This window comes from Oncorhynchus tshawytscha, linkage group LG04, assembly GCF_018296145.1.
Source record: "Oncorhynchus tshawytscha isolate Ot180627B linkage group LG04, Otsh_v2.0, whole genome shotgun sequence".
In the NCBI taxonomy this organism is placed as follows: domain Eukaryota; kingdom Metazoa; phylum Chordata; class Actinopteri; order Salmoniformes; family Salmonidae; genus Oncorhynchus; species Oncorhynchus tshawytscha.
Genome location: NC_056432.1, coordinates 59,490,294 through 59,515,364, shown reverse-complemented (window position 1 = coordinate 59,515,364; position 25,071 = coordinate 59,490,294). Strand labels below are relative to the sequence as shown.

Here is a 25,071-nt window from a genome sequence, read left to right as displayed (position 1 = left end):
TAATCGTCAGCGTGTCCTCATTCCTCCTCACTCTCCAAACACAGCAGAAAGCTGCCAACGACGGGGTGATAAAAAGAGCTTTCTCCCCTCAATCACAAAACTAAACAAAATCCATTTATACTTGAGCCCGAGCAATCTCTCGCTCTTCCCCTCTTGGTCTCCCTCGCTTTTTCTCTCCATTCAGGAAGGAGGCCAGACATATTTTGGAGCCATGTAGCATTCAGGTCACCGTTACTTTACTGATAATTGAGATTGACTGCCACTTCAAAGGCTACAGGCAGAACAGAAAGACTGGAGGGGAATTACAAAAAGGGGACGAGGGCTAAACGAGTGACTAGAAACTCAAAATAGAAGATAGAAATATGACAGAGCCGTGTTCTACCCACATTCCACACAGGGAACAATTACTAACCATGCAGGGGAATGAAGACAGCATTGAGAGGGGCATAAGGTCGTAGGAGTGACAGCTGGAAATGACTAATGAACTGATATGGCCAACATCAGCCTTCTGCCGAAAATAGCATAAATAATCCATTCAAACAATAACAACAACAACATTCCAGTGGTATTAGGAATAAGATAACATCTTATTATGCTGACGTCCTCATTACTGCCCTTTTCTTCACGCCTATTAAGGCAGAGTTGAATTAATATAGCTTTACAGATATACAGTAAGTGTGTGTGTGTGTGTGTGTGTGTGTGTGTGTGTGTGTGTGTGTGTAGTGGAATGTAGCCGGCCCTGTGGCGACAGCCCTGTCAGAAACACAATAGCTCCCCTGACTGCACAGAGGCCCATTAACAAGGCTCCATCAGTGGGCCCATCTGAACCTCTAATTACGACTGCAGCATCAGCCATGCCAGCCAGCCAGCCACACACTCAACCAGCCAGCTAGAGTTTTCAAATGAGACCAGCCAGGCAGAGAGGAGGAGGAAAAGGAGAGGCGAGGATGGAGGGAGGGAGAGGAGCAGAGAGCTGTGTGCGGTGCAGCACCAAGCCTGCCTTCCCCATGCATAATTCAGCAGCCTTCCTTCACGCTGTGCTCTCTCTGGGCTGCCCTGGGGAACTGACAGCCCTGCGCCCCCTGGAGCCCTGCTGGAGCACTGCTGCTCAAACCCCCCCAACAACCTCCCCACAACCTCCCCCAAACACAAAGCACAGGGAAGGGAGAAAGTGAGATGGAGAGGGGAGAGAGAGGGGGAAAGGGGAGAGGAGAGGGGGAGGGTGAAAGGGTGTGAAGTGAAAGGGTGGGGGTTGAGATACTCAAAGTCATTCTGCTGAAAGGGGACATGTGTCTCCTGCCAGGGCTGGTGTTAGAGGGGGGAAACAAAAGAGGAAACAAAAACAGAATGAAAGAAAAAAATACAAATGAGATGGAGATGAATAGATTAAGAGAGAGATAGCTTTAGGGTATAGCCTACTCCTCAGTGTGAAGCCAAACATAAATCAAATTACGACCACCAGCATGACACAAATACAACTCTGTGTATTCTCACTCATAAAATAACAATACATGTCTTTAATAGACTGTCATAAATAAACTCATAATAAAACACAAGTTGATTAGTTAACAGTTGACAGTTGTTTTGAAGGGGTAGAGTGCTGTGGAGGAAGGGGGGGACGGGACTGGAGTGTTCTTTTCAGAGAGCTCTATGGTTGTTATTGATTTGTTTTACCTACTTTAAAAGGAGACGGCATCGCACACGCTCTTCCACAAGTGTCTCATAGACTGCTGCTGGAAAGACGTCGATGCGACCGCAGCGTCTCAGGGCTGGTCTTAATAACCACCTCCCAGGATTAAATAGAACCTGCCTCTTTATTTCAAACAGGCGCTCACAACAACAGACACCGCATTAGCTGGGCTACTGACAGTCAAATTAGGCTGCCTTGTCATAATGCTGCTTTGAAGATCCTCCACTCAAAAGACTAGAAGGGGAATGGAAAGACTGAAGAAAGGAACACAGCCCTCCAGTCACCGGAGGATCGAACCAGAAACAACAACAACAGCAGCATAGAGCTTTGATACTAAACCACCTGGAATAAGAACATAGGTAAACCAGACAGAAATAGTCTGATCAACACCATGTTCCTCAGACAACTGAGACAACTGTCAGACAGGGCAAAAAGATAGCGCTCCAACAGAGCCTGTCTGCATGTTGTAATATTAATTAAAGACAGTCTCACTGTCATACAGTTTCTGGATGTGTGTGAGGTTATGACATCACTGTACAAAGGAAAATGGTGGTGGTTAATGGTGTGTGTACCTGGGATACGAGGACCCTCCAGGGGGTTGGACAGGGCCATGCCTATCTCTGTCATGCTGTAGCACTCCAACAGGGTGTGTCCTGTGATCTCCTCCCAGCGTAGCAGGGTGGGCTGAGGCAGGGCGGATGAGCCAGACACCATCAGCCTGGGGTTAGAGGGGGAAGTCTGGGTCACACACAGTAAAGGCCCAGGCTCTGATGAAGCCATCTCTTTTCAATGGCCTTAGCATTGACTGGAGTAGCTTCAAGAGGGAGTAGGGTTGCAAAGGGAGGGTATATTACTGTAAACTTTGTAAGTTTACCAGTGAACTACCAGCATTTTGGTCAAGTTTCAAGTTTTTGGGTGAATTTTACAAGATGACATCTAGTGGCCTTTTGGGGTACTTCAGATTATTACATGTGTCTAATTATCTCTGGCCCTGTGTGGCCTTATCACATGATGACAAAGCTGTAAAATATTATCCTAAATCAAGATTCCCCAACTGGTTGGCCCATGAGCCAAATTTGGCCCACGGGTGGCTTTATTCCCCCCCCCCCAAAGGTTTAAAATGATTATGTTTTAGTCAAATATGATATCTGTTTGGGTTTCTTGCGGTCAATTTGCAGTCTAGAAATTATTTGTAATTATGTTCCGGCCCCCCAACCAACCGCTCAAGAAAAAAATGTATCAGCCTGTGGCCTAAATATAAACCATCAACTTAGTGAATACCATTGGTGTTTGAAGAGCGACTGCCCCTGAAAAGCAACTTCTCGCTTTGAAACAGCCTATGTGGCATCGATATGAGTTTTAAAAAATTATTCTAGTGTCAAAATGTACTACAAAGTGTAAATAGTATAATTTTGGTCATAAAGTCAGTCTCATCGAAAACGAAGATTTGCGAGATGATAGGATAAAATGGTATGTTACAGAATGAAGGGTACCGTAAGAGTTTTCCGTGGGTTGGATTTATTTTAATCTTGCCCACATGCCCACAGCTGGCAGCACCCAAGTAATCATCAATTCAGAGAGCAGCTGCACGCGACCCAATCATAACGCCCAAGGCCAATTTGGTTTGACGTTCAATATCCCTATGGGGCTAGTGAAGGACCATCAGTAAATTACACAATGTACACGGGACAATATTTTAAAATGACAAAAGCTCCAAATTTCAATGACTTAAAAACCTTAAACCAACTATAAATTGTAGAAATTAATTGACAATATTGAAAGCATTTAATGTGCAACATTATAATATTGTCCTATTTACATTGTGTCATTTATTTGAAGGTTGCTAACTAACCTCAAAGATAGGCTATCCAATGTCAAACCTACTTTGCCACGGTCACACACCAATATGTCTTTGTTGTAAATGTTTTGCCGCCAAACTGGTAGCAACGGTGAAAAAAGTCAATAGTTTGAAGAGTCGCAGAGTTAATTGAAAACAATGCCATTGTTGATTAGATGCTTTTTCCATTAATTAGGTAATTTTCTCTTGAACCATATGGTCTATCCACTAGAAACATAAAAAGTTTATACTTTATATTAACAGTTTTTTATTATTATTCAGTTATAAATTATCAAAGTTACCATACATTTCCTGTTAATTACCCCAAATTACCGAAGATTCAGGTCACTTTGGTAAATTACTGGTAGCTTTGCAACTTTAAGTTGGGGTAACATAAGTGCTAGGCTTTACATAGAGTTTATAACTCTATTCCATCTGTCACGTCCCAATGCTTTCTTCACTCTCTCTTGAGCATAAGCCCTGGTACATTTGGAGAAAGCATCTGTCACATCTCACTACAAAGCCCCGTCTCTCTTTAAAACCCATCCCTTTGATCTCTGACACATATCCCTTCCCCTTCAAACTATCGCTTCACTCTCTGACGAAATGAGAAACCACTGTCCAGATTCATGAGAACCCATTCGCTCTGAAGATGTCTTGTCAGAGATTTTAAGAAAGCAATTTCATCACAATAGATAAGCAATGAGCTTGTTAAAGATATTTATCCAGTTATATGAATATTATGATACTGCTAATGATGGAGATCTACTCATTTCCTGAGGTATTGACACTAGTATAAGTAGACTATACGGTTCTTGCTGCCTGATTCTCTCCTTGCAGGCAGCCCTGACAAAGTCCTGGTCGTGTGGCTGGGTGAAGTGCTGCTCATAGTGCCGGATCAGCTCGGAGTAGATGGTTGGAACAGCCATGAACACATTCACCATAAGAGCCTTGGAGCTGAGCAGGACTTCCCATACCTGAGGGGGAGGGAGGGGGTCAGAAACAGTCTTTTACATTGTACGTAGATGGAATATCTACCCCATATTAATGCAAACAAAATAATTTAATCCAGATCACAATATGTAACGCAGATGGATAAGGTGCCATGGTATTGTGAGATCTCAATATGTAAAGCAGATGGATAGGGTGCCATGGTATTGTGAGATCTCAATATGCAAAGCAGATGGATAGGGTGCCATGGTATTGTGAGATCACAATATGTAAAGAAGATGGATAGGGTGTCATGGTATTGTGAGATCACAATATGTAAAGCAGATGGATAGGGTGCCATGGTATTGTGAGATCTCAATATGCAAAGCAGATGGATAAGGTGCCATGGTATTGTGAGATCACAATATGTAAAGAAGATGGATAGGGTGTCATGGTATTGTGAGATCACAATATGTAAAGCAGATGGATAGGGTGCCATGGTATTGTGAGATCACAATATGTAAATAAGATGGATAGGATGTCATGGTATTGTGAGATCACAATATGTAAAGAAGATGGATAGGGTGTCATGGTATTGTGTGTACATTATTTACAGTGAATGAGGATTGAGGCGAGGGCATGGCTGAAGATGAAAACTGTCAACAGGTTAGTTTATTACAACAATGTTGACAGGATCGGTAAAGGTCAGTCTAACAGCTTCTTAAAGAGGAATTCAACAGGAATGTTATTGAGGTCAGTCATAACGCTGTGGCACGTTGAATTTTAAAAATACCTTTTGCCTGCTTTAAATTTTTTTTTTTTTTTTTTTTTTTTTTTTTTTTTTTTTTTTACAAATGTGGAGCCAAGAGCCCTCCTCCTTCTCTTTCTCAGTCATACTCAGAGACGGATGCACATAAACAGAGACTAACTGACACATGGCTACACATTTATACATAAGCGCCTCGTATACACTCACGCAAGGACAAAGCTACTTACACAGTACACACACATACAAACACACACACATAGATATTACGAGTCCCTCATATACCCAACCCCCCGGCACGCCTGGCTGCACCCCCAACACACAGTGGGAGGACAGTGTGAATTAATTGAAGGTGAACGACAGATTCTCCTTGGCTCTGTCCCCCCTGGGAGCACGTGCACGTCTCTCCCTCCTAGAACCTCCTCCCTCATTCTCCCTCATCCTCTCTCCCACACCCTCACTCTCTCCATTTCATAATTTCCTGCTTCACTGCCCCTACTCTTATCAGTCTTCCTCTGTCTGTCCCTCTCTCCATCACACCCCACACCGATTCTCTCCTCATCTGCCACCCATTCCTCAGCTTCCCCTCCTCCCTGTCCTCTTAAATCACCCTCTTTTACTGCCTACTCTCTTTAGTTAACTTCCCCTTCTCAACTTACCTGCTTTGTCATTTTATCAACCCTGCCTTTTCGCTCCTCTTCCCTTCATCAAGCTCTAAATATTGCAATATCAAAATAGATTACGGTTGAAAAATGATGTGTCTATTAAATAAACAGGCAGAAGCGTGGACTATCCCACAGAGACCCATCTATTCACGCAAACTCACAAAACTTTATCTATCTGCTCAGCCACACACATCCACAACCACGCGCACACACGGACAGACTAGATAGTGGGGTTCAGAGGGGAATATTATTTTCTGTGTCTGTTCTGGGCATTCTGGGCCGTGTCTATCAAGCGCAGTGGAGCGCTTCCTCCAGCAGCCACTCAGGAGGGGGGAAAAGCCAATTTATGTCCGTCAAAGAGCTGCCCTCCACCTGGGGGAGTGTATGTTGGAGACCCTCGGCTGCAGCCTGCATCCCAAACAGCCCTTAACCCAGCAGCATCCAGCTATTCTATACTAGCCCTGTAGCCAGTACCTTTTCTCCACCACCACACAATGATGCAGTTCAGTTCAGTTTTGTAAGGATGGATCATGACCTCCCAGCCATTAACCTCTTGTCCTCTGCTCTCCTGGCCTCTGGTCTGTGAGTCCAGTCCTGATATGTTCTGTTATCTCTCCTTCTGTACTCATGGCTGGGGCCCATGGACATTAAAACCAGTCGCGTTGACGTCATTCACTTATTCCTATGGAAAACTCCCGATGGCGCATGAAGCTGGAAGTATTTGAAGCGCGCCATATTGCTGAGTGGTACCCCCACAAATCGCTAAGGATCATAGTTAAAGTGGCCATAACTAGCAAAGGATCATGGTCGATGTAATCGTTTTCATCTTGTCTGAGAGAGTCAACCTTAATGTCTACGGCATGAGGGCGCGAGCCTCCTCATAGCCTGCCAGCCCATAATTGGTCTGTCAGAACGTGATCCTGTGTGCTGACAAATGTAGACGTCAGAATAGAAATATATCTCGATTTGTAGCGAATTAAAAACATTGTTCACCGTGGGGGTCGGAATTGTTTTTGTTTGGCCGTTCTGGCGATCGTAATTTAAATAGGTTTTCTAAGGCAGACGGGGGCTTTTGGCACTGCTAGGTTGCTACACAGTAGCCGACCAGCAGATCTCGAGATTTCACGCTCCAGACTGGACACTGGGGGCCTGCTCCTCTGCTTGATCGACCGAGCAGAGCCCTCCTTCCTCTGGGGTCAGAGACAGTCATGCACAGGGACCTCCAACCATCCCTCCACCCACTCACACACCAGGGTTTCCGTTAGGAACATGCTGCTTAACTGAGAATATTTTAATTTACCCGCAATTTGAGAAATTTACCAAACCCATATGCATTGGTTGCGTAACCCATTAGGGTGTCCACCCACGGTGTGCAGAATTAAATAAATCACATTTAGATTATGGTAATTCATCCAAACAGAACATGCAACTCCTGTAATGAAGCAGCCGATGCAATTCGTGGGAAAACACCATTCTAAACAGTTCACCTGATGAGAGCTGTTCCGTATCTCTTAGAAACTTAGAAAGAGGGGGAATCTAAAGATGCAACAACTAGGATGGTTTGCTAATATGACTAAGATTGCACCTTTGGCTTCTGCATGGACAAGGAAAGAAGGTAGATATGAAAACAAATACATTTGCCAAATTTAGGCTATATAGGCGTAATTACTCCTGTCTATACAGAAATAAATAAAATAATTCAAAATCATTAGCTTCTTTAAAAAAAAAAGATGTGAATTGTTTCAAATCACAAGCTTATAGGCCTATGCCTATTTGAGAAGCCTGCAATTTGGGCAGCGCACATGGCAATAGGCCAAGTTGATAAATGAGTTGCGGCTGTCAGTGAAAAGCATCTAAAATATGTGTGAAGATAATGTGTCTTGAGTATAATTTAAAATGTTGAGACAAGAAGGGTGTTGTGAAGATATAGGCGAGATCCTTTTAACATGTAAATCTGGATTGCCACGCTTGTTTCACCCTAATGTTGGTGCTAGCAAGCAGGCTAGGTAGTGCTAGCAAGCAGGCTAGGTAGTGCTAGCAAGCAGGCTAGGTAGTGCTAGCAAGCAGGCTAGGTAGTGCTAGGTATCAACAGCCAAACCAGTAGTCTGGAAACTATAGTGAGCTTCGATTGGTCAATAGCAAGGCGATTTCTCTGAGTATTAGTATACAGTTTAACTTTCCCAAACTGTTGTCCCCCCAGTTTTATCAATGCAATATGATACAAAATGTGGCAAAGATGTGCTTTCAGGACCATGCGGACGCCTCAGAGCAGTCGACTGGATTTCGGACCGCGTGGACACCACAGAGCAGGCTTGAGTAAAGTTCAGTGTGTATGTGTTGCGCTCTTTCACCAAGTTGTAAAAGCCTTAACCTGCCTTAATGACTACCGACATGTAGCACTCACGTCTGTATCCATGAAGTGCTTTGAAAGGCTGGTCATGGCTCACATCAACACCATTATCCCAGAAACCCTAGACCTACTCCAATTTGCATACCGCCCAAACAGATCCACAGATGATGCAATCTCTAATGCACTACACACTGCCCTTTCACACCTTGACAAAAGGAACACCTACAGTGGGGCAAAAAAGTATTTAGTCAGCCACCAATTGTGCATGTTCTCCCACTTAAAAAGATGAGAGAGGCCTGTAATTTTCATCATAGGTACACTTCAACTATGACAGCCAAAATGAGGGAAAAAAATCCAGAAAAACACATTGTAGGATTTTTAATGAATTTATTAGCAAATTATGGTGGAAAATAAGTATTTGGTCAATAACAGAAGTTTATCTCAATACTTTGTTATATACCCTTTGTTGGCAATGACAGAGGTCAAACGTTTTCTGTAAGTCTTCACAAGGTTTTCACACACTGTTGCTGGTATTTTGGCCCATTCCTCCATGCAGATCTCCTCTAGAGCAGTGATGTTTTGGGGCTGTTGCTGGGCAACACGGACTTTCAACTCCCTCCAAAGATTTTCTATGGGGTTGAGATCTGGAGACTGGCTAGGCCACTCCAGGACCTTGAAATGCTTCTTACGAAGCCACTCCTTCGTTGCCCGAGCGGTGTGTTTGGGATCATTGTCATGCTGAAAGACCCAGCCACGTTTCATCTTCAATGCCCTTGCTGATGGTAGGCTTTGTTCCTTTGGTCCCAGCTCTCTGCAGGTCATTCACTAGGTCCCCCCGTGTGGTTCTGGGATTTTTGCTCACCGTTCTTGTGATCATTTTGACCCCACGGGGTGAGATCTTGCGTGGAGCCCCAGATCGAGGGAGATTATCAGTGGTCTTGTATGTCTTCCATTTCCTAATAATTGCTCCCACAGTTGATTTCTTCAAACCAAGCTGCTTACCTATTGCAGATTCAGTCTTCCCAGCCTGGTGCAGGTCTACAATTTTGTTTCTGGTGTCCTTTGACAACTCTTTGGTCTTGGCCATAGTGGAGTTTGGAGTGTGACTGTTTGAGGTTGTGGACAGGTGTCTTTTATACTGATAACAAGTTCAAACAGGTGCCATTAATACAGGTAACGAGTGGAGGACAGAGGAGCCTCAAAGAAGAAGTTACAGGTCTGTGAGAGCCAGAAATCTTGCTTGTTTGTAGGTGACCAAATACTTATTTTCCACCATAATTTGCAAATAAATTCATTACAAATCCTACAATGTGATTTTCTGGATTTTTTTCCCTCATTTTGTCTGTCATAGTTAAAGTGTACCTATGATGAAAATTACAGGCCTCTCTCATCATTTTAAGTGGGAGAACTTGCACAAATGGTGGCTGACTAAATACTTTTTTGCCCCACTGTATAGCCTCGCTAATGTTATTGTATTTCTGCTCTTTAATTATTTGTTACTTTATTTCTTTAGGTATTTTTCTTAAAACTGCATTGTTGGTTAAGGGCTTGTAAGTAAGCATTCCACTGTAAGGTGTTGTATTTGGTGCAAGTGACTAATACAATTTGATTTGTAGTGTTTCCAAATCTAAATGATTCACTTTGATGCAAGTGTGCTTGCCATTGTTTGTTTTCATGTGAAGCTGATGACTTAGTTCTCGTTGCCTGTTACCTTGGTATTAACTTGAAGTGAAGTCAATAAAGTCAGCTAAACCAAAGTTACTTGTGTTGTATTTATGTGACTCACTTCCATTACTAAAACACTATGGAACTCAAGTGGAATTTAATCACACTAGGTACATTCAACATAAGTATAGGATTTAGAAGTGAGCTAATAAAAACGCTATCTATAGCATTCACTCAATACAACCGTGTTAGATGTACCTAACTCTATTTAGTAGTAATCTATATTTGATCATTAATATTTACTCAACACACTTTTTGAGTGTAGGCTATCTGTATTACTGGACAATATCAGCCAATATGCTAGATGTAGTTTGACAAGAGCAGAGTAGGAGAGACTTGAACTTTCTCTTGAGCTATTTTCATAGCCTACCTTTTAGGAGTCGGAAGATCTTCAGATGGAGAAATATAGATGATCAATATTGATGGTATTAGGCTATTGTAAACTATACCCTAATCATAGACCTATACTCCGCCCATTCATAGGCCTACTCTATTTAATTGAGACCACACACACACCTGATCTAGCAGGTACGGTTACTGAACTTGAAGCAGCAAGAATGATAACAGCAACACTTGCTACGTTTTGAATAGGCCTATAGGATATAGCCTACCTGTTAGGAGGACGATTTGCAGGCAGAGACAAATAAATGGGTAATCAATACCTATTGAAAATGAAAAGGACCAACGCTCGCTCACCATAGTCGCCTACCTATGTGCGCATTGTGCCTTTTCCATTTCAATGATGATTACATTTTTTGATTACACTTCGACTCACATTGGTTGAGCGCCCTCCACTTTTTTTCCATGATCAATATTTATTTACAGAGACATTGTAGTAAACTACAGTAGAATCATATTTAAGTTCATTTCATATTTAAATTAACTGCCACGTGATTCTCTGCCCATCTAAGCAGCATACTATATTTCAATGAGACCACACATACTAGACATACTTGAGCTTTCACGCCCAACGAGGAGAGGTAGGCTACTGAAGTTGAAACAGCGAATTCTGAATGTGTGAATAATGCAACAAATATCTGCTTTTAATACAATAGGTAGGTTAACGCATACAAAGCAGAAAGAGGAACATTTCTAAATAGTGTGTGGGATAACAAAATAGATTTTCATCCCAAAGTCGTCTGCCTGACCGCCCGCAGAATAAAACATATTTGGCGAAAACCAAACACTGCATTCCACAGTAAGAACCTCATACCAATGGTCAGCATGGTGATGGTAGTGTGATGGTTTGGGGATGCTTCGCTGCTTCAGGTACTGGACGACTTGTCTTAATAAAAGGAACCATGAATTCTGCTCTGTATCAGGTAATTCTACAGGAGAATGTTAGGCCATCCGCCTGTGAGCTGAAGCAAACCTGGGTCATGCAGCAAGACAGTGATCCAAAACACACAATTTAGTCTACATGAAAATGGTCCAAAAGGAACCAATTCATGTGTTGTGGCAGGACTTGAAAAGAGCCGTTCATGCTTGAAAACCCACAAATGTCACTGAGTTAAAGCAGTTCTGCATGTAAAGGTGGGACAAAATTCCTCCACAGCGATGTGAGAGACTGATCAACAACTACAGGAAGCATTTGGTTGGAGTAATTGCAGCTAAAGGTGGCACAACCAGTTGAGTGTAAGGGGGACATGACTTTTTTCACAGAGGAGAATTGGGTGTTGCATAATTTAATTTAAAAAAATATTAAAGATCTGCAAATAATAATATGCAAAAATAGAGAAAATCAGAAAGGGGGAAAATACTTTTTCACAGCATTTACATATATACAGTTGATGTTGGAAGTTTACTTTCCAAGCTGGTTAAAGGCACAGTCAACTTAGTGTATGTAAACTTCTTACCCACCGGAATTGTGATACAGTGAATTATAAGTGAAGTCATCTGTCTGTAAACAATTGTTGGAAAAATGACTTGTGTCATGCACAAAGTAGATGTCCTAACCGACTTGCCAAAACCCTTGTCACGCCCTGGCCATAGAGAGACTTTTATTCTCTATTTTGGTTGTGCCAGGGTGTGACTAGGGTGGGCATTCTAGTTTCTTTATTTCTATGTTTTCTGTTTCTATGTTTTGGCCGGGTATGGTTCTCAATCCTGGACAGCTGTCTATCATTGTCTCTGATTGGGAATCATACTTAGGCAGCCTGTTTTGCCACCTTAGTTGTGGGTAGTTGTTTGTGTTAGTGGCCTGTATAGCCCTAGTCAGCTTCACGATCGTTTTTGGTGTTTTCTTGTTGATATTTATAACATTAAAGAAAAATGTACGATCACCACGCTGCACCTTGGTCCGGTCATTTCCCTGACGACATTCGTGACAACCATAGTTTGTTAACAGGACATTTGTGGAGTGGTTGAAAAATGAGTTTTAATGACTCCAACTTAAGTGTAAACTTCCAACTTCAACTGTATGTATGTATATATAGTACCAGTCAAAAGATTGGACACACATACTCCTTCAAGGGTTTTTCTTTATTTTTACTATTTTCTACATTGTAGAATAATAGTGACAACATCAAAACTATGAAATAACACATATGGAATCATGTAGTAACCAAACAAATCTAAATATATTTCATATTTGAGATTCTTCGAAGTAGCCACACTTTGCCTTGGCGGTATTCACCTTAGCAATCTCACTTCATTCCTGTCATTATTGAAAGAGATTGTGATATCTCACATCTCAAAATAGGGTGACTTAATGTTAGATCCCTCACTTCCAAGGCAGATATAGTCAGTGAACTAATCACTTATCATAATCTTGATGTGATTGGCCTGACTGAAACATGGTTTAAGACTGATAATTTACTGTGTTAAAAGAGGCCTCTCCTCCTGGTTACACTTGTGACCACATCCCGCAAAGGTGGAGGTGTTGCTAACATTTACGAAACCAAATTTCAATTTACCCCCCAAAAAATGACTGGTTTTGTCTTTTGAGCTTCTAATCACGAAATCTATGCAGCCTACTCAATAATTTTTTATAGCTACTGTTTACAGGCTTCCTGGGCCGTATACAGCATTCCTCACTGAGTTCCCTGAATTCCTATCGAACCTTGTAGTCATGGCAGATAATATTCACATTTTTGGAGACTTTAATATTCACATGGAAAAGTCCACAAACCCACTCCAAAAGGCTTGGAGCCATCATCGACTCAGTGAGTTTTGTCCAACATGTCTCCGCACCTACTCACTACCACAGTCATACTCTGGACCTAGTTTTGTCCCGTGGAATAAATATTGTGGATCTAAATGTTTTTCCTTATTATCCTGGACTACAAGACCACACATTTTATTACATTTGCAATCGCAACAAATAATCTGCTCAGACCCCAACCAAGGATCATGAAACGCTGTGCTATAAATTCTCGGACAACCTGAAGATTCCTAGATGCCCTTCCAAAACTCCCTCCACCTAACAAAGGATGTCAGAGTACAACAATCGGTTAACCACCTGAGGAACTTAATTTAACCTTGCGTAAAACTCTAGACGCAATCGCACCCCTAAAAACAAAAAACATTTGTCATAAGAAACTAGCTCCCTGGTATACAGAAAATACCGAGCTCTGAATAAAGCTTCCAGAAAATTGGAATGGAAATGGCGCAACACCAAACTGGAAGTGCTTTCACTTCAGCAGTGATAAAGTCATGAACTTCTTTGATGAAAAAATCATGATCATTAGAAAGCAAATTATAGATTCCTCTTTAAATCTGCATATTTCTCCAAAGCTCAGTTGTCCTGGGTCTGCACAACACTGCCAGGACCTAGGATCAAGTGAGACACTCAAGTTGTTTAATACTATATCTCTTGACACATTCATGAAAAAAGTCATGGCCTCTAAACCTAAGCTGCATGCTGGACCATATTCCAACTAAACTACTGAAAGAGCTGCTTCCTGTGCTTGGCCCTCCTATGTTGAACATAATAAACGGCTCCCTATCCACCGGATGTGTACCAAACTCACTAAAAGTGGCAGTAATAAAGCCTCTCTTGAAAAAGCCAAACCTTGACCCAGAAAATATGAAAAACTATCGGCCTATATCAAATCTCCCATTCCTCTCAATAAAAAAAAAAAAGCTTTTGCGCAGCAACTCACTGCCTTCCTGAAGACTAACAATGTATACAAAACACTTCAGTCTGGTTTTAGACCTCATCATAGCACTGAGGCTGCACTCATGAATGTGGTAAATTACCTTTTAATGGCGTCAGATCAAGGCTCTGCATCTGTCCTCGTTCTCCTAGACCTTAGTGCTGCTTTTGATACCATCGATCACCACATTCTTTTGGAGAGATTGGAAACCCAAATTGGTCTACACGGCCAGGTTCTGGCCTGGTTTAGATCTTATCTGTCGGAAAGATATCAGTTTGTCTCTGTGGATGGTTTGTCCTATGACAAATCAACTGTAAATTTTGGTGTTCCTCAAGGTTCCGTTTTAGGACCTCTATTGTTTTCACTATATATTTGACCTCTTGGTGATGTCATTCGGAAACAAAATGTTAACTTTCACTGCTATGCGGACAATACACAGCTGTACATTTCGATGAAACATGGTGAAGCCCCAAAATTGCCCTCCCTAAAAGCCTGTGTTTCAGACATAAGGACGTGGATGGCGGCAAATGTTTACTTTTAATCTCGGACAAAACAGAGATGCTTGTTTTAGGTTCCAAGAAACAAAGAGTTCTTCTGTTGGATCTGACAATTAGTCTTGATGGTTGTACAGTAATCTCAAATAAAACTGTAAAGGACCTCGGTGTTACTCTGGACCCTGATCTCTCTTTTGACAAACATATCAGACTGTTTCAAGGACATCTTTTTCCCATCTACGTAACATTGCAGAAATCTGAAACTTTCTGTCCAAAAATGATGCAGAAAAATGTATCCATGCTTTTGTCACTTCTAGATTAGACTACTGTAATGCTCTACTTTCCGGCTATCTGGATAAAGCACTAAATAAACTTCAGTTAGTGCTAAACACGGCTGCTAGAATCTTGACTAGAAGCAAAAAATGTGACCCCATTACTCCAGTGCTAGCCTCTCTACACTAGCTTCCTGTTAAGGCTAGGTGTAACGGCATTCAGAGGAAGAAGGTGAGGACCAAGGTGCAGCGTGGTACGTGTTCATATTATTTATTCGAAACTGAACACTAAATACAAAATAACAAAAGGAATAACCGAAACAGTTCTGACAGGTGATACAAACACTCAACAGAAAACAACTACCCACAAAACTCAAGTGGAACAAGGCTACCTAAGTATGGTTCTCAATCAGAGACAACGATAGACAGCTGCCTCTGATTGAGAACCACACCCAGCCAAACAACAAAGAAATCCAAAACATAGAAAATGAACATAGAATGCCCACCCTAGTCACACCATGGCCTAACCAAAATAGAGAATAAAAGCCTCTCTATGGCCAGGGCGTGACAGGGAAATGACTCGATAGCAACAGCTCATGGTCCTCCTGGAATCAGAAGTTTTTTTGACTCAATGGAGGAACATAGTCAGAGAAATGCTGATGAATGTCTTGCTCGAGCTGTGTATTTTCATTTATTATGGATCCCCATTAGCTGCTGCTAAAGCACTCTTCCTGGGGTCCAGCAAAATGAAGGAAGTTTATACAATTTTAACAACTGGTTCACCTCTGATGCTCACAGGCAATGTGTATTGGAAGAGATTTCTGAATGTTCTTCGCCCAGCATACACTCCTCCAACCAGACATTTATCTACTCATTTGCTGGATGCAGAGTTCAACAGAGTTCAAGTGAAGGTCAAGCAAATCATAGAGGAAGCGGACTGTATTGCAATCATCCCTGATGGGTGGTCGAATGTCCGTGGGCAAGGAATAATTAACTACATCATCTCCACCCCTCAACCAGTATTCCACAAGAGCACAGACACTAGGGACAACAGAAACACAGGTCTCTACATTGCAGATGAGCTGAAGGCAGTCATCAATGACCTTGGACCACAGAAGGTATTTGCACTGGTGATAGACAATGCTGCGAACATGAAGGCTGCTTGGTCTAAAGTGGAGGAGTCCTACCCTCACATCACACCCATTGGCTGTGCTGCTCATGCATTGAATCTGTTCCTCAAGGACATCATGGCACTGAAAACAATGGATACACTCTACAAGAGAGCCAAGGAAATGGTTAGGTATGTGAAGGGTCATCAAGTAGTAGTAGTAATCTACTTCACCAAGCAAAGTGAGAAGAATAAGAGCACCACATTGAAGCTGCCCAGCAACACCTGTTGGGGTGGTGTTGTCATCATGTGTGACAGTCTCTTGGAAGGGAAGGAGTCTCTCCAAGAAATGGCCATATCACAGTCTCCCAATATGGACAGCCCCATCAAGAGGGTCCTCCTGGATTATGTATTTTGGGAGAGAGTGGTAAGCAGCCTGAAACTCCTGAAACCTATAGCAGTAGCCATTGCACGGATTGAGGGAGACAATTCCATCATGTCTGATGTTCAGACTCTGCTTGCAGATGTAAAATAAATCCGTACTGCCCTGCCCACGTCACTGTTGCTCCAAGCAAAGGAAACTGCAGTTCTGAAATACATCAAAAAGCGTGAAGACTTGTGCCTGAAGCTCATACACGCCGCAGCGTACATGTTGGACCCCAAGTACGCTGGCAAGAGCATCCTGTCTGGTGCAGAGATCAACAAGGCCAGGTGTCATCACTACCGTGTCTCGCCACCTTGGCCTGAATGAGGGCAAGGTTCTGGGTAGTCTGGCGAAGTACACTTCCAAGCAAGGGCTTTGGGATAGAAATACAATATGGCAGTCATGCAACATATCTCATCAACCACCTGGTGGAGGGGACTTTGTGGATCTGAGGCTCTTTCCCCTGATGCCTCCATCATCCGCCACATCCCACCAACATCAGCCGCCTCAGAGCGCAACTGGTCCTTGTTTGGGAACACACACACACCAAAGCATGCAACAGGCTGACCAATACAAGAGTTGAAAAATTGGTGGCCATCCGGGCAAATTTGAGGCTTTTTGAGCCTGACAACGAGCCATCCTCAACAAGTTTGGAAAGTGACAGTGAAGATGAGGCCTCAGAGTCTGATGTTCAAGAGGTGGACATTGAGGAGGTTCAGGGAGAATACATGGAAGCCTGAGAGGAAGACAACCAAAGCTTTAGCTTCTAGACTATCATTTTACCGATGTATGTTGAAAACATTTTTGGGAGATGCGATAGATCATTGGGGATCACTCAATATTCCCTTTCTTTTGTTGTTCAGTGAAATCATCCCATGTGAAGAGTCAACTCATTTAATTAAAGTTCAATTCATAACACATTTTTTAACTTGTATTTATATTGGAATGATTTAATCAATTGCAATTATGTCTACTTATGATAAGGTAAAACAACGCATAGCTGAACACCGCAGCTCAATCACGTGTAAGAACCTTGACTATCCAGTAGCAGCTCACTTTGTTGAAGCTAACCATCTCCTCCCTCAAATACACAGGCATTGATCATGTTATTCTACCAAGGAGAGGAGGTAACATCGAGATCCTACTACTACAAAGGGAGGCTTACTGGATATCCGATCTAAAAACATTGACCCCTAGTGGTCTGAATATTTGATCTCAGGCCCTTCTTATGAACACTTTTTCCTTTATGAACAAGTCTTATAAATTGAAAACATTTTTTTACAGCTTATTAACTTACACCTAATATGTTACCCCTGTTGGTGACGCTCATTATATATTAAGGTTGAACCAATATTACATGTAATAAAAATGAAATATGAAATTATTATGTGAAATTGAATGAAACAATAATGTACAGTTGGAAGTGGGAATTTTACATACACTTAGGTTGGAGTCATTAAAACTCGTTTTTCAACCACCACAAATGTCTTGTAAACAAACTATAGTTTTGGCATGTCGGTTAGGACATCTACTTTGTGCATGACACAAGTAATTTTTCCAAAAATGGTTTATAGACAGATTTCACTTATAATTCACTGTATCACAATTCCAGTGGGTCAGAATTTTACATACCGGTACACTAAGTTGACTGTGCCTTTAAACATCTTGGAAAATTCCAGAAAATTATGTAATGGCTGTAAAAGCTTCTGATAGGCTAATTGACATCATTTGAGTCACTTGGAGGTGTACCTGTGGATGTATTTCAATGCCTACCTTCAAACTCAGTGCCTCTTTGCTTGACATCATGGGAAAATCATAAGAAATCAACCAAGACCTCAGAAGAAAAAAATTGTAGACCTCCACAAGTCTGGTTCATCCTTGGGAGCAATTTCCAAACGCCTGAAGGTATCACGGTCATCTGTACAAACAATAGTACGCAAGTATAAACACCATGGTACCCCGCAGCCGTTATACCGCTCAGGAAGGAGACGTGTTCTGTCTCCTAGAGATGAACATACTTTAGTGCGAGTAGTGCAAATCAATCCCAGAACAACAGCAAAGGACCTTGTGAAGATGCTGGACGAAACAGGTACAAAAGTATCTATATCCACAGTAAAAGAGTCCTATATCGACATAACATGAAAAGCCGCTCAGCAAGGACCAAGCCACTGCTCTAAAACCTCCATAAAAAAGACAGACTACGGTTTGCCACTGCACATGGGGACAAAGATCATACTTTTTGGAGAAATATCCTCTGGTCTGATGAAACAAAAATAGAACAGTTTGGCCATAATGACCATCGTTATGTTTGGAGGAAAAAGGGGGAGGCTTGCAAGCCGAAGAACACCATCCCAACCGTGAAGCACGGGGGTGGCAGCAATGTTGTGGGGGTGCTTTGCTGCAGGAGGGACTGGTGCACTTCACAAAATAGATGGCATCATGAGGCAGGAAAATGATGTGGATATATTGAAGCAACATCTCAAGACATCAGTCAGGAAGTTAAAGCTTGGTCGCAAATGGGTCTTCCAAATGGACAATGACCCCAAGCATACTTCCAAAGTTGTGGAAAAATGGCTTAAGGACAACAAAGTCAAGGTATTGGAGTGGCCATCACCAAGCCCTGACCTCAATCCTAAAGAAAATTTGTGGGCAGAACTGAAAAAGTGTGTGCAAGCAAGGAGGCCTACAAAAGTGTTTCAGTCACACCAGCTCTGTCAGGAGGAATGGGCCAAAATTCACCCAACTTATTGTGGGAAGCTTGTGGAAGGCTACCCAAAACATTTGACCCAAGTTAAACAATTTAAAGGCAATGCTTCCAAATACTAATTGAGTGTATGTAAACTTCTGACCCACGGGGAATGTGATGAAAGAAATAAAAGCTGAAATAAATCATTCTCTCTACTATTATTCTATAACTAAAACCAAATATAAAAAATGTAGAAAATATAATGGGCATATATTTTTTTAAATAAGATCATCTTTGAGAACTAACAATCACCAAAATAAAAGCTGGACAGAATCAAACATTTTATGCAATTACGCATTCAGGAGTGTTTTTGTCATGGCATGGGGCCCCCAATGCCAACTGCAGCTACAACTGTTGTCATCATACAGAAATGTGGGAATTTGTCATCTGTATCGCCTGTGTAAAAGAGTGCTTGCTTGTGTTTGTTTGTATTACTCTTGTATAGCCAGCCAGCCCAGGGAGTTTTTACAACCCTTCAAGCGTAAAAATGTGCTGTAACTCTATGTGGGAATTTGTCATCTGTATTGCCTGTGTAAAAGAGTGCTTGCTTGTGTTTGTTTGTATTACTCTTGTATAGCCAGCCAGCCCAGGGAGTTTTTACAACCCTTCACGCGTAAAAATGTGCTGTAACTCTATCAGTCAGACAGCATAAGCCATGGCAAAATGTGTAGAATTTCTGTAAATTAGCTTTAAAAATACAACTTTTCTCTTAGCCCCAAGCCAAGATGTGTAGAATTGCTGGAAATGTGCTTTAAAAATGCTAAAATAATTATCAGCCTCATGGCAAAACGTGTAGAATTTCAGAAAATTTGCTTTAAAACAGATACATTTTGTCACTGCGGCCTACATGAGGGCCTCTAAAATTTCCGATCAGTGACCACGCCCCAGCAATACCCACCACCTAAGCCCCATTATTATCCAGAAAAAACCCTGCACACACAAACACACACTACCTAGAGTCAGTCAGCACTCAATTTCCATGTCTATCCTCCCTTCTGTCTCCTTTTCTGTACTGGTTATCATTCATCTAGTTCACTGGAGGATTCCAACCACAGGTATGTCCATTAGAGGCAATAATACATTTATTTTTCAAAATGATCATCATACACTACATGACCAAAAGTATGTGGATACCTGCTAATCGAAAATCTCACTCCAAAATCATGGGCATTAATATGGAGTTGGTCCCCCCTTTCCTGCTATAACAGCCTCAACTCTTCTGGGAAGGCCTTCCACTAGATGTTGGAACATTGTGCTGGAACTTCTTCCATTCAGTCACAAGAGCATTAGTTTGGTCGGGCACTGATGTTGGGCGATTAGGCCTGGCTCGTAATCAGCATTCCAATTCCTCCCAAAGGTGTTCGATGGGGTTAAGGTCAGGGCTGTGCAGGCCAGTAAAGTTCTTCCACACCATTCTCGACAAACCATTTCTGTATAGATCTCGCTTTCTGCAAGGGGGTATTGTCATGCTGAAACAGTAAAGGGCCTTCCACAAACTGTTGCCACAAAGTTGGAATCACAGAACTATCTAGAATGTCATTGTATGCTGTAGCATTAAGATTTCTCTTCACTGGAACTAAGGGGCCTAGCTCGAATCATGAAAAACAGTCCCAGACCATTATAATGTACTACCTCCATCCAACTTTACATTTGGCACTATGCGTTCTCCTGGCATCCGCCAAACCCAGATTCGTCTGTCGTACTGTCAGATGGTGAAGCGGAATTCATCACTGCAGAGAATGCATTTCCACTGCTCCAGAGTCCAATGGCGGCGAGCTTTACACCTTTCCAGCTGACACTTGGCATTGCGCATGGTGATCTTAGGCTTGTGTGCAGCTGCTCGGCCATGGAAACCCATTTAATGAAGGTCTATACTAACATTTCTTGTGCAGATGTTGCGTCCAGAGGCAGTTTGGAACTCTGTAGTGAGTGTTGAAGCAAAGGACAGACGATTTTAACGCACTACATGCTTCAGTGGTTCTGTTCTGTGAACTTGTGTGGCCTACCACTTCACGGCTGAGCCGTTGTTGCTCTTAGGTGTTTCCACTTCACAATAACAGCACTTATAGTTGACCGGGGCAGCTCTAGCAGGACAGAAATTTGACGAACTGACTTGTTGGAAAGGTGGCATCTTATGATGGTACCACGATGTAAGTCACCGAGCTCTTCAGTAAGTCCATTCTACTGCCAATGTTTGTCTATGGAGATTGCATGGATGTGTGCTCGATTTTATACAATTGGAAGGGGTGTCCACAAACTTTTGTATATATAGTGTACTCTCAGTACAATTTCCAACCGGTCTATTAGACAGTCACTCAGAAATAGCCTAGAGCTATATTAATATATTACAGTATATCGATTTATTTCTCATTATGACTTCAAGAAAATGAAAAACAAAATCTACAAGGCATCCTCAGGGGTGAGAGTAAAGCGTATGCTGTCTGTTTGGTACACAAGGTCAGGTTAGGTATAAAGAAAGTGAAATGCTCTGATACTACAGTAAACCTCCTCTTTATTGGTTGTCCTCTACAGCCCTTACCTGTCAATCATACCCTTGACTCCCATTAAGTTCTCCTAGACCTTAAAACCCCTCTGACACCACCCCCCTTACCTACTCCACCACCACCTCTCCAAACAAGCACTATCATCCTTCAATGTCACCTCATCTATTGATCTGGCTCTAAAGCCTGTGCTGTGAGTTGGCGTGGTCAGATACAAAGCCACACTGGGCAATCCATCACCCAGCTCCAAACGCTTGACAGTCTGGGGGGGAGCACTGACTGCCAACCTGGAGCACTGCCTGCCTGGCTGCCAACACCCATGACCCCCACCCATGACCCGCAGCGGCCCGGCGGGATGAGGCGGGGGGCATCATGGACCTGTCCGTGTCAGCTCAGCTCCAGGCTCTGTTATTGACATCCCCGGCCCAGTGCTTTCAGCACGGTAACACTGCCACAATTAGCGCCGATGGCTGACAACTAGCCGATAAGGTTGAACAGCAGCCCCCTTCTACTCCCCACCAGCCTCCCGCCCCGGTGTGTCTCCATTGTTCAGGTCTGTGGAGTGGATCCCCGCAAGAGGAGGACAGACAGCCTCCACTGAAGTCCCTTACAGAGCACTACTTACTGCTACTTACTGCTAACACACACAAGGCAGACAGCAGTAGAATACCTGACAGCACACAGACAGGACATGAGGGAGTCAATTGAAACAGCATGTTACAAGTAGTAGCAGAAGTAGTGTACTATAGTTGTAATGTACCTTCTGAGGCTGGAAGGTAGGCAGCATGACGGTGGTGGCACCCACCCAGAGAGGTCAGAGCAGCTTGTTGACGATGCCATAGATGTGGTGCAGGGGAAAGGTGTGAAGGATGACATCATCTCTGGACCAGCCCCACTCTGACACTAGAACCTGAACCTGGGAGAGGGGGAGACAGGCCATGAGAGATCCACTGAGCTATTTGGTCATACAATGTGTTCCTACCAGTTCTTTGGACATTTCCTTTCTATATAATGATGGGTAGCTCACTCAAAAGCTTTCATGGTGGTCCTGCCTGAAGGTTCCGTTCTGCCACTCCTTATCAAACATACTTAATGTAACCACCGTGCAAGAAGAGAGTAAACCCCTGTCTTTAGTCAGCAGGGCCAGACAGCTGGAAGGAGCAGAGGGAATGGATAGTGTCCCCAAGCCCTCAACCTTCCAGGAACCATCTCTTCCGTGTTCCCTCACTGACCTCCCTCCCTGGGCTTGTCATTTACAAATGAATCTCCTTAATTGAGGGTGATCTAATTTTCTACTCTATTGGACATGCAGGTCAATTGTGGTTGAAAATGTACCCCCAAAAAATCCTACATAGCCTGAAGTGCCCCATGTAATGAAATAATTTGGCCGATTATTCAGAAAGCTCACGTGGAACAAAAGCAAAACGACACTCTGTCTGTCGCATGTGTAACCCCCGACAACCCACCCTTACATACTACCACTGGGCTACAGAAAGCTGTCTCAATAGAACCTCTATTAATACCTCAAGAGAAAAATACTTCTGAAGTTCACAGTACCGACAGCAGGAAATAAAAAAAGAACTATGTTTCCATTCAATTGGCGACAGATTTTCATGTGAGTATTATAAAATCCTTATAAAAAAACAATATGAGTTGTGTTTCCATCTAATTGACTTGTTGCAGGTAAAAGGCTATGTGTGATGACGTAGTGCATATAAAAATATTTTTTGCAGTTAAATTCCCATGTACCAAATAAAAAATTACGTTAAATGGGTTTCCATCGCATTTTCAACTCTACTGACGGTCGTCTCAAAAAATGTTGCCTACACGATGGGATTATTATGGAAAAAAAGAGAGATTTATTGTGTTTTGTCAAACGGCAGCCAAGCATCGATGATCATGTCACCAGAATAAGATCCTCGATATTTATTGGAAAGGAGCATCAAGCTCATCACCGTGCACTTTCACCACCCTTTGAAGTTCTGCATCATTTATTTCATCTGTAGCCTAATAAACTGCATGCTTTCCTGACCACACAACATGTCATCACGTGACTCCAAGTTTACTGTGATATGATGATTATTTATATCAGCATTTGCTCATAAAAGCGTTTCCACCTACATTTCTTGCATAATTCATTTTATGACACCTTTACCAAAACAAAATTCTGTTTCCATCAGGACTGTCATGACATTTTATTATCCGATATGTACTTTACTCTAAAAGGATTGGATGGAAACCTGGTTAGTATCAGTAATGAAAAAAAGCTGAAGTTTAGCTTTTAAAATTCAGTCCAACCTTCAGACTGATCAAATATTCAACATGCCTCAGAACATCATTATGATAAATAGCAGTGTACAGAATAACACCAGTATTCATCTTATGCTCACAATTCATGCATATAACAACTGAATAATCTATTTACCATGGCCTGGATGTTGCTGTGAGTATGGAGAACCCCTTTGGGCCTGCCTGTGGTGCCGCTGGTGTAAATGATCATGGCAGGACGCTGGGCCCAGTCTGTGATGCCAGGCTCAGGCTGGGTCTCTGGGGCTTCCAGAAGACAGCTGAGGCTGTAGGTGGGGGCAGATGGACGCCCACTGGGCTACCGTGTACAAGGCATCGTTGGCACACAGGAAGGAGATGCGCTTTCCCTGCAGGTCCCCAGAGGGACAGTCCAGAACTGCCTTGATACGCCCAGCCAGGCCCCTACTACTGCCATACAACACCCTGTAGCTGTGGCTCCCACTGTCGTCCACCATGGCCAGCTTGTCCCTGTACACTCGGGCTCTGGAAAACACAGGGGCACTGTCCCCTGCTGCAGCCTGCCTTGCTCTTGTGGAGGTGTAGGCTCTCCTCAAGACCTGTCCCAGCAGCCATCTCCCTGGCCCTGCCTCACACTGTAACCAGCCAGCAGTCAAAGCAGAGAGCCACAGAGGGACCAAGTGACGTACTGCCCCTGGCAACATGATGGGAGACTATGCTGCTCAAAGCTACCAATGTTATCCTCATGATGTCAAGCCACACAATGGTCGCATTGGAGTACCTGTTAATTTTGAGAGATTCATAATTAACATAGGCTAAGTGAAATTGTTATGATAAGAATTAGGCGCCATCGCTGCTATAGTGATATGACTGTATTTCTGACAGGCTTGCAGTTAGCCTTTATCTGCAGTGACACCTCTATGAATACTGTGCAGGCTAGACTGCTAGCAAATATTTTGCTATGTCACATTGTTTATTTTGAAAGGATAAATCATTCAGGGACAGGCAGTGGCACAGAATGTAATCAGTTTGTGGCGTGAGCGCAGTGTTGGCTTTTGCTTCAAGTCACTTTGGTATAGTCAAGCTTTTACAGGTACAGTGAGGTAGCTCTGCAACTTTAGCAAACAGTCTGTCACCTGACTTGATCTTTGGTCTTTGGACTTGAGGGTAGTGGTGCAGCTAACTGGCTAACTAACGTAAC

The 25,071-nt window shown here is 42.7% G+C and overlaps 1 protein-coding gene across 1 annotated transcript in view; it reads right to left on the bottom strand.

Annotated features, from left to right (window-relative positions):
• Nucleotides 1–24,917, bottom strand: part of LOC112249120 (malonate--CoA ligase ACSF3, mitochondrial-like) — a 39,636-nt gene extending 14,719 nt beyond the window's left edge. Inside the window, 4 exon segments of the mRNA XM_042320946.1 lie at nt 2,263–2,408; nt 4,350–4,504; nt 22,366–22,521; nt 24,031–24,917. Coding sequence (XP_042176880.1) covers nt 2,263–2,408; nt 4,350–4,504; nt 22,366–22,521; nt 24,031–24,105 — 532 coding nt within the window. The 5' untranslated portion in view covers nt 24,106–24,917.
• Between the last annotated feature and the right edge of the window lie 154 nt (nt 24,918–25,071).